Source organism: Euprymna scolopes, chromosome 46 (assembly GCF_053919585.1).
Source record: "Euprymna scolopes isolate OS-2025 chromosome 46, ASM5391958v1, whole genome shotgun sequence".
NCBI lineage: Eukaryota > Metazoa > Mollusca > Cephalopoda > Sepiida > Sepiolidae > Euprymna > Euprymna scolopes.
The window spans coordinates 86842998-86853812 of NC_136527.1; the positions used below are offsets into that span (position 1 = coordinate 86842998).

The following is a 10815-nucleotide window of genomic DNA, read 5'->3' on the forward strand; positions in this document are numbered from 1 at the left end:
CCTTATTTCAGAGGAGCTGCCCCCCTCCCTCCTCACACATACACATTAGTAACAACCTTGGATCACAATTACCTTTCTAGGGACGCAAATAACTTCATAATACTATATATATATATATATATATATATATATATATAAGGGGGCGGTCACCAACAATGTGTATTTTTTAACATTATTTTATTATTCCGTGTCTTGGTTTTTCATTGAAAATTATGTTTAGATCATTGTAATAATGCTTTTAAATAATTGAAATCGTTTTTAACGCGTTTCAGACGTTCTGTGAAGCGTCCTCTTCAGAAATTATTTAAAATGCTTAGAATATATTCAATATGTGTTGGAGATGTAAAAATAGCATTTTCGTAATTCATTTGAAATGTTTCCGAGACATGGAAACGTGTAAGTGAATCTACTTTTCATTGGAATGTTCAATTTTTATTACTATTTTATTGGGCTGTGGTCACCCCTGTCCTGTGTTTCTCTCTCTCACTCTTTCTTTCTGCTTGTGTTTTTATTTATCTTTTTCCCCTTTAGGGTAGGATGTGTGTGTGTTTTTTTTATTATTTTGAAGAATGTGTGTACTGTTTTATAGTATTATGAAGTTATTTGCATCCCTAGAAAGGTGACTGTGATCCAAGGTCATTGCTAATGTGTATGTGTGAGGAGGGAGGGAGGAGGGGGGGAGGAACCAGCTCCTCTAAAATAAGGGTAGGGGTGTTTTCATTCAATTTTGATATTTATTTTTTGGATTCTTAGATATTATGTTTGTTTAGATAGAGGGGTGTATTTAAAAATATGTATTGGGGATTTTTTAATGTTTCTATTTATTTGTCTCCCCATGTGGGTATGGCCAGACCCGTGTATATATATATATATATATATATATATATATATAGTAATTACTAACTAGCTCTACCTACGTATTGAGCACTTTTGAAGTAAATACTTTAAGTTTACGCATAAATCTATACTTTCATATATTAAATTTATGTGAATAAATGAAGTAGTTATATATATATATATATATATATGTGAACAAATGATTAATAAAATATGTTAAAAGACATCTTGAAAAAGAGTTAAAAACATATTTAATTTTAAAAAAGGAAGCACAAGATAAGTGGATAGTCCTTAATCTGCGGAGTTTCGAAGAAATACTCTCCTTCTCATCAGAGGGCAGGAATTAGCAAAATGCAGGATCGGATTTTGCATATAAAAGTATTTAACGAAACTACAAGTAAGTCAAAGATCTTACTTGGTTAAAAAAAGGGTGAGGTAAGGGGAACAGGAGGCAAAAGAATGTTTTTAACTCTTTTTCAAGATGTCTTTTAACATATTTTATTAATCATTTGTTCATATTATAAGCTCTATTTCCTTTTCGGTTTTATTGAGCTTTTTATATCTGGCTGAGTTTATTTTATTTGTAAATATTAACTCTTTAATATTTATAAGTTTACCATTTTGATTACCTTAGTAAACTTATTGTAACTTTTATTATATATATATATATATATATATATAAGTCCTAAGTTCTACTGATTCATTGGCTAATTTGATTTTCTCTTTTTCAGAAATAAACAGCAATCCAATATTGAATACTTAGAGTGTGTCGAAGTAGCCGAGAAAGCGGACATTGAAATACCAGAAATAGAAAGCACGACAACAACGACGACGATGCATTCCTTTGTGTCCAGTGAATGTGATGGTTACCCGATAGAGACTGCTGAACAATATGCCACAGTTACGCTGCCAAAAATTGAACCGACAAGTAACGTGGGTACTGAAACCGAGACGAGACTCGTTGACCAAGACAGTGGCGAAACGGCCAAAGTCCTTATTAGTTTGCAAGACTATCAGGCAGATGACCATGCGATGGTGAGCGCAGGAGAAACTGACCCTCAGGACTGCGTGGGCGTACAAGTGACGGATGTTTGCATCAATACAAGCGATATGGAGTCGATCAAAGAAAATAACATCAGTGTTGAAAATCAATTAATCGATGAAAGTCACGATGGACGAGAAGCCAGGATAGAAATGAATTGTCGTTCGGATCCGAATCCTGGTCTCGGCTCACATCCTCCAAGCCTTTCGGCTACGGATGCTGAGAAGATTTCAGATATTGGAGAAAAGATTGTTGAATCTGTAGCTGAAGAAGTTAACAAAGGTGATGGGAAAAAGACAGATGCTAAGAGTGAGAAAAAGAAACTCGATGAGACGTCGAATCCAGGCGGAACCAAACCGAAACGGAAAAGGAGAAATGATGTTTGGTTGACTCGGGTCCAGGATGCAGATTTCGGTAAGAAAGAATGATGGCTTATTATCGATAGACATTAAGAGTGCTTTTTGTTTTACTCATATATATATATATATATATATATATATATATATATATATATATATATATATATATAATTGTTTTGACGATTAATCGGTATACATATATAAATATATATTTACATATGTATTTATTTATATAAGTATTTATATATATATATATATTTATTTATATATATTTATTTATTTTACTGCTTTGGGATCAAATCAAGTTATTAAGTTAGATCCATGTCCAAAGAACCTATATCTAAAATTTGAAGTGTTTAGACCCAAAATTGCCGGAAGAGTTTGGTAGAGTTCTCAAAGGTCAAATCGTTGAACTTTTACCTCTTAACAGCCAAATTTCTGGCCAAAAACGAATTATAAAGATTTTCCCAAATCTCAGTGCGTTGTATATCAAATTTCGAGTCTGTAGACTGAAAATTGACAGAGTTATTGCGTAGGAAAATATACACAAACTGACACACAGATACTTTCGCTTTAATATATATATAATATAAAGTTAATAAATCTTAATATTAATTAATTGTAAGTATCTTGCATACTATAGCATTGTACCCATTTTTTGGTCACTGTTCACCGTTATGCCAACTGAAGACGCCTCAATAATTTCTTAAAAAAATGACGACTTGGTATGCTGAAAACAAATACCATAGGGAAAATTAGCGCAGTCAAATAGTTTGAGATATAAATATTCTGTATTTTGTTACATAATTTCTAGTAGTTTTATTTGGCCGCCATCTTTGTTGTTTCCATGAAATGGTATATTGAGCATGCGTGCGCACGCTGCAGTGAGCGGATGATCTGTGTAGTTGACTCAACGCAATTCTGAAAGCCGTTCTTAACATGAGGAGGTGGGGAGATGTTTATTGCAAAAGCCGTTCTTAACATGGGGAAGTGGGTGGGGGGGGGTGTCATACCGAAAGCCGTTCTTAACATGGGGAAGTGTATGTTTATTCTGAAAGCCGTTCTTAGCATGGAGAAGTGTATGTTTATTCTGAGAGCCGTTCTTAGCATGTGGAGGTGTATGTTTATTCCGAAAGCCATTCTTAACATGGGGAGATGTATGTTTATTCCGAAAGCCATTCTTAACATGGGGAAGTGGGAGATGTTTATTCCGAAAGCCATTCTTAACATGGAGAAGGGGGGGTGGCGTTTATTCCAAAAGTCGTTATTAACATCAGGAGGTGTGGGGGATGTTTATTCCGAAAGCCGTTATTAACATGGGGAGGGGGGTTATTCTAAAAGCCGTTCTTAACATTGGGAGGTGGGGGGATGTTTATCCCGAAAGAAATAGCGTTGAATAACCGTTAAACATAACAACACATATCGCATGCTCACTATCCCATTTCATTGAAACAACAAAGATGGCGGCCAATTCAAACTACTAGAAATTACATTGCACGATTCAGATATTTATATCTCGAAAACTATTTGTCTGCGCTAATTTTCCCGGTGATATCTGTGTTCAGCATACTCGAAAACCTTTAAAAGTTGTTGATTTATTGCAAAATGTTGAGACGTCTCCAGTTGGCGTAATGGTGAACTTTGACCCATTTATGTTTTCAATTTTAATATCAATTTGTTTTCAATTTCTTGTAGACGAACGCCATTATAAATGTTCTTTCTTTTCCGCTGCGTTCTTCCACGCGCATCACCTGCAACGCCATGAAAAGCAGTTACACACGTCTGGGAAGGAAGTGAAAACGAATCAGTGCAAAGACTGCTTCAAGACATTCGCTACGCAATTGACGCTCAAGTTTCATCAGGATTTCGCATGCCGAATGGTGCAACGTCCGCACAGATGTCCTAGCTGCCAGCTTGGTTTTAAGAATGCAGTGGAAATCGAAAGCCACAAGTGCAGCGGGAACCCTGCAAAGCCGTTATGCTGTATGAACTGCGACTTCCGCACTGGTTCACCACGAGACTTAGAACACCATAATCGGATCCACACGGGGGAACGATGCTACAAGTGTGAATTGTGTGATTTTCGGACAGCGTGGAAAAAAAACCTGAAGGTGCACATTTTGAAACATTCCGGATTAAAACCGTTCACTTGCAATGTTTGTGACTTTGCGACAAACGATCGCAGTAATTTGAGAACTCATTTGAGGAAACATTTGAAAAAGAATAGCGCGAGTCTTTGTCACACGTGCGGCACAAATTTCAGTGACCCGCAGGCTCTGGCGTCACATATGCTGTTGCACAATTATGACACGCCTTACAAGTGCACATATTGCAACTATTCGACCAAGTATAAGTTCACGCTCAAGTCACACATGCGGGCCCACAATGTTGAGATCGAGACAGCGAAAACCTCTCAGATCGTGTCGACTGATGCTGATCTTGGCTCGATTCAAGACGTTAGAGAAATATCAATCCAAACAGCAGACGCCGACTACGAAGAACTTGTTGAGAAACAGTTTTTTATGTGCCAGGAATGCGGTTTTGTTATTGACAATCGGAAACTTTTTGACATACATCAGTGTAAGGTGAACGACCCGACCGCGCCGTCTGTTTTGGATGGCGAAATGATTATTCAAATTATCGAAAGTCCAGCGGAACTCCAGGAAGTTGTTGAACCGTGACAAATTTGACAATATCTTGTAACTTTGTCTTGTTATCAATAATGTTGAAATATTATTTATTTTGTTTCGATTAATCGAACAATCATTCTCACATCTTATCTGCACAACGTTTCGGCCGATGTAACCTTCGACCTTCTTCAGGTATAAAAGTCGCCATGATTTGGTAGCAAAAAGAAGTGAGGGTAGTTCTGTACTCTAAGGTTTCACATTTTTTATCTAGTTTGAAGTAAAAGGTACTTGTACAGTTTAATCAACACATTAAAAAATGAAAATATCGAAAAATAATTAAATTGTACGTATCCGTTATGGAACGAAATTCTCTGAATAAAAAATTTCACTTAATTTCATCAAGTAGGTTTTTTTTTTTTTACAGCGAAAAAACAATTTGTTATGATACCGAGCAAAATGTTCGATTTTTATGAAGAAAAGCTAGAATTAAAGATGGGGAGGGGATGTCCGCGCTTTACATGGATTTATCTTCCTGTGGCGTTTCTAAAATCCAAACAAAAATTAAGAAAAAATCCAAGATGTCTGCCTTCAAAGTGCTGTCATAAAAACATGTTTTCCGCTGTAAAAAACACAAAAAAACTACTCTATCAAATTAAGTGAAATGTTTTTTTGTTTTTTTTCGGAGATCTTCAGTTCAAAACGGATACGTACAATATAAACTTTTTTTGATATTTTCATTTTTATATGTTGATTAAACTGTACAAGTACCAAAGTTTACGCAAATTATAAAAGTAATTTAATTATCAGCGAACGTTGTCTCCTACGAGACCTTGCAGGGGGTTAAAATAGTGACAGCCACCTTAAACCTTGTGTTGCTTTGCGAAGCACCTCCCCTCTCTCTTATCCGATCAAGAGTCTCCCTTATCCCGAAGTCGCCGGATGCCAGCGAGCCACCCTCCTTCGCCCAATTGCAAGGGATGGCTGCCTGGAGGTCACCACCTGTTTAAATGCAATTCTCAAGAGTGCCCATCGGGAGACACGGGATCTCTGTGACGGTGATGATCGACGTTTCCAAAGCGTTTGACACCGTTAATCACGACTCGATCTGCCGGGCAGCGCGCAGGTTTGGCGCACCAGATCCTCTGGTGCGCTACATCCGGGCCGGCTATGATGCTACGACCAGCGTGCTGGGAGACCGGGTTTTTCACCCTTCCCGTGGTGTTCGCCAGGGCGACCCTTTGTTGCCTCTGCTTTTTAACATGGTCATGGATGAGGTTCTTTCCTTGTCCCTTGCCCGAGATCGCTTATCCAATGGGGTCAACTGAGGTAGGGGCGTTAGCTTACGCCGATGACCTTACTCTCTTCGCTCGGACTCCAGAGGGTATGCGAGTAAAGCTTGAGGCGGTGGAACTAGCTTTGGCGCGATCGGGTATGGTGATTAACCCCGCTAAATCACTGTCTCTTGCCATCTTGTCTAACAAGAAGGCGAAAAACGTACACCTGGCCGCAGCGGAGCTTGTCTGTGGTGCTCAACCCGTTCGAACCCTAGGGGTCTTGGATTCGTTTGTGCTGCTCGGGGTCAGTTTCGACTGGAAGGGGATACTTCCCTTTCCACACCACAAGGTGGTCCATGACTGGCTCGGGGAGTTGCATTCTGCTCCGTTAAAGCCGCAGCAGCGCATTGAGCTCTGGCGGGGATATGCGATGCCCCGGCTATTGCATTCATTTGTCTTGGGCAACGTGCGCCACAATACTCTCAGGGCTATCGATGTTAACGTGCGAAACAGCATCCGCAAGTGGCTCAGGCTCCCAAAGGACTGTCCGGTCGGCTTTTTTCATGCCGCTGTTTCTGATGGGGGATTGGGGTTGCCTTCATTGGTGACTTTGATTCTACTGATGAGGCAAAAAAACATTAATTATAATGTATAAAAAAATCAAAAAAAATCTGGTTAAAACAAATTGAATAACACATGATTAATCATACTGAAACCAGCAAACTTACAATTGGTTGATGGATTTTATTAAAAAATTCGAAACCTTAGAGCGCAGAGCTAACCTTTTTTTTTTCCTGACATTTTTTTAATTGCCATTGCTCCCAGGTCCACTCTGACTTGGAGTGGTAGTACCTGTTAGGGTCCCAACTATGGGTTAAATAGAAACTGACTTGAAAAAAACAAATATATTCTAATAAAAAATTTTTTTCAAAATCACTTGATTCAGCATTAAATAACCTGAAAAGGGTTGATATGCCGTAAAACAAAAACAACCACCCAACCAACTAAAAACTTACAATTGGTTGATGGATTTTAATAAAAATTTAATCATAAGTTAAAAATGATACCTCTAAGATTCCCTGATAATTAAAGCATTTTTATAATTAACTAGCGAGGGGTACCCGGCGTTGCCCGGGTGTTTGGAGGTGTGTGTGGAAACTCGGGGGGGGGGGGGTTAAAAAAATCGTTTTTGTAGGTAAGTATAAGGATCGAACCCGAACCCTTGAGGCAAAGTTGTAAATTAAAGTGTGAAAAAAAAAAAAGTGCAACGTTAACCATTGCCCCACCGCGAGATGCTAACGGAAACACGTTTGAATTTATTTAATTACTTGGATTTGGCAGGTGCCCGTTTTAATGAGTTAATGAGGTCAAGTTTGACTGCGGGATAGTAATTTTTATTTTCCCAAGATGTTATAGGAAAAAGACTAACCCACATGCGGCGAGCGACAAATGTTGAATATTTATCTTCCCGAAATCGAGTAAATTAAATAGACAGGCGAGCTTCGTTGTTAACTTTGAGATATTACAATTTATATGCGATCTAAACAGTTTTAAGAAGTTGTGAGCCGACCGACCACTTCTCTGAAAAAAGCCTTTCTTGGACATGCACAAAAAGCGAACATACATTTTCGCTTTTATATATATAGATGTAAACTTACTTCCAAGTAGATCCAAAAATTCGAAACCTTACAGTGCAGAGCTAACTGCATTTTTTGTTCCTTCCAAAACATGGTGGCTTTTACACCTGATAAATGTTGGTTACATTGAACGTAACGTTGTGCGGATAACGCAATGGTCTGATTACTTTAACATTCATATCTCATCCCAAACATTCAGAATTATAATTGTTTTTTACTGAAATATTATTTTTTATTTAATAGTGAGCTAATTAATTTGATTTTTTGTTTTTTACAATTTCTTTTTTTAATTTAAAAAAAAGTTTTTGTTTGATTTTTTTTTTGTTTTTTACAATTTTTTTTTTTTACTCGATTTTTTTTTATTTTTCTTTTTGATTTAAAAAAAATATTTTTTTAGATTTTTTTAATTTAAAAAAAAAGTTTGATTTTTTTTTGTTTACAATTTTTTTTTTACTCGATTTTTTAATTTTTCTTTTTGATTTAAAAAAAATATTTTTAGATTTTTTTTTTTGTTTGATTTTTTTTTTCTTTTTTCTTTTTTACTTCATCTTTGTTTCCATTAATTTTTTTTTAATTTTTTATTTTTGACTTTGAATTTTCTTTTCTTTTTTTTTTTACTAATATTAATGAATTTTTCTGGTGGATAGTGCAACAATATCTTTAGACAATGCTTAAAACAGGATAAGATTTAAATTATTTAAGAAAACGGTTTGACAGAAATTTAACATTTTTTTCTTGATTTTTTTTTTTTTTTTGATAGATATTGAAGAAAACAACTGGACAATAACTTAATTACGTCCCTAGATGATTGATTTTTAATATAAGCAGGAAATGGCAGCTAACGTGCTTCCTAACTTCCAGCGTCGCGCTACCGAAAGCAGTGAGAAGGCAAATCAGTTCCTTCACTTTTATTGCTTTTTGCGTATTTCTATTGTGAAGCGATTTATGGAAGCAATTTATTGAAGCGATTTATTGAAATATAAGGTTGACAAGAAAGTTCTTGCGCTTTTTAACTTTTAAATTCAGATGAACATATCTCAGCGTAATCAAAAATTTATTGATCAAAATAAGCACCATCAGAATCAACATACTTTTGCCAACGTAAAACAAGTGTATTTGTGCAAGTAACGTAAAAATCTTGCGTTCTGGTAACGATGAAGTCGCTGAAGATATTTTTGATATTGCTTAGGTTTTTGAAGCATTTCTTATGCAGAAAGTTGTTGAGATGCTTAAAAAAAGTGGTAGTCGGTAGGTGAGAGGTCTGAAGAGTATGGCAGATGAGGTAAAGTTTTGTAGCCCAATTCGTATTCGTTCAACTTCTGCAGGGTTTTTTTTTTTTTTTTACACAGTGGTCACCACTTATCAAGGCCCGGAAGCCACTCAGGGATAAGGGTTATTGCAAGTACATTACGTTAATGTGGAGATTTGATGAAGTGTTTACTTAAGGGGGCAGTTCATTAGGAATTTGTTAACGTTGGACTTGAAGACATCCAAGTTGTAGTCAGGAGGGAAGCAGGCAGACGGAACAGAGTTCCACAGGCATGCAGTTCTAAGAAAGAAGCTTTGTTCATGGAATCCACGTTTTGATTTAGGCACAGATAAAGAGTGGGGGAAATTTTTCACAGTGGATTCGGCTAGACGGGTGTTTTTCGTGAAAGATTGGCGAGGGGGGACCAGAGATTGGAGTTCAGATGAGCATCTGCCATGGAAAGAACGATACAACAAGGATAGGCTCGCAACGTCTCTTCTGTGGGAGAGAGGTTGCAGGGTAGAGGAAAGGGCATCCCCCACTAAGCTACAAAGTCTAGTATAAATGCCTAACAACGAAATGCAAAAATCAGCAAACAAAAAGAATCAGCAATAAACTAAAACACAAAGAAATATACAACATATATATACTTATTTACAATTGGCTGTAGTTCAATGTTGATTTTGACAGACTCCGCTCGGTCCGAAATAGGTTAATTAATAATTATTGTACTTGCAATAACCCTTATCCCTGAGTGGCTTCCGGGCCTTGATAATGGATGAGACTTCTTTTGGTGCAACTCTGGCTTTAGGAGTGTTGTGGAGCTTCTTTGGTGTTTACCCATTGAGCTAAGCATTGCCGGTTGTCGTAAAGAACCGACTTTTCATCGCAAGTCACAACCCGGTCAAGAAACAGTTCGTTCTTGTTGCATAAAAGAAATGAAGATGACACTTCATAATGGCGTTTCTTTTGTTTGTCATTCAATTCGTGAGGCGCCCATTTATCAAGTGTTTTTTTTGTCTTTCCAATCTCTCTCAAGTGGTTGGAAATCATTGTATATGTTACGTCTAATTCAGAAGATCTCAAACAGTTGTGCGTGGATTGGCTTCAACTAAGGCTTTTAATTAATCGTTGTCAACATCCGTTGGCCGACCACTATGCTCATCATCTTCAAGACCCTGGTCATCGCCATGAAATTTCTTAAACCACCATTGTATTGGCATTCAGTAGTGGTTCCTGGGTCAAGTGCTTCGTTGATAACACAAGCTGTTTCAAGAGCTTTTCAACCTAGTTTGAATTGAAAAATTGAGCGAATTTTCTGGTTTTTTTATTTTGAATCCAGCGTTGTTTTAAAACGATTGTAATTTAAATGATTAGATATGTTGTATATTGGTTTATATTGGAGGAGATGATATATTAAAACGTGTCATGTGTTATCTAGTGGATGTAAGATATTGTTCTTTTAACAGACAGATAATAAACGTATAAATCGTATGTATGTTGTTTAGCCAGGAGGACATGATATTGACGTGTGAACTGAATCATGTTGTATCAAACTTATCACACGGGATATTTTTACAGTTCATATGTAAGAATAATAATACATGCTTTATACCTTTTTTTTTTTGAAGAGTTCTTCTGTATCTTCCCGCTGCCCCGTGACGAACCATGAAGTAATCAGCACCATCCAATTGAGACATCTGTTCTTATTTGTGAAACCATTAAAACAACTCTTTATATTTTTATAATATAAATTTATTACAGTTGTCTCAAATGGTTTTCACAGG

The 10815-nt window shown here is 36.7% G+C and overlaps 1 protein-coding gene across 2 annotated transcripts in view; it reads left to right on the plus strand.

Moving 5' to 3' along the window:
• Positions 1–4974, plus strand: part of LOC145270688 (uncharacterized) — a 28384-nt gene extending 23410 nt beyond the window's left edge. For both annotated transcript variants that reach the window (XM_080126316.1, XM_080126317.1), the window contains 2 exons: positions 1569–2293; positions 3934–4974. In XM_080126316.1, the coding sequence (XP_079982442.1) occupies positions 1569–2293; positions 3934–4919 (1711 nt within the window). In that variant the 3' untranslated portion in view covers positions 4920–4974. The remainder of the gene's footprint in view (positions 1–1568; positions 2294–3933) is intronic.
• The last annotated feature ends 5841 nt before the right edge of the window (positions 4975–10815 follow it).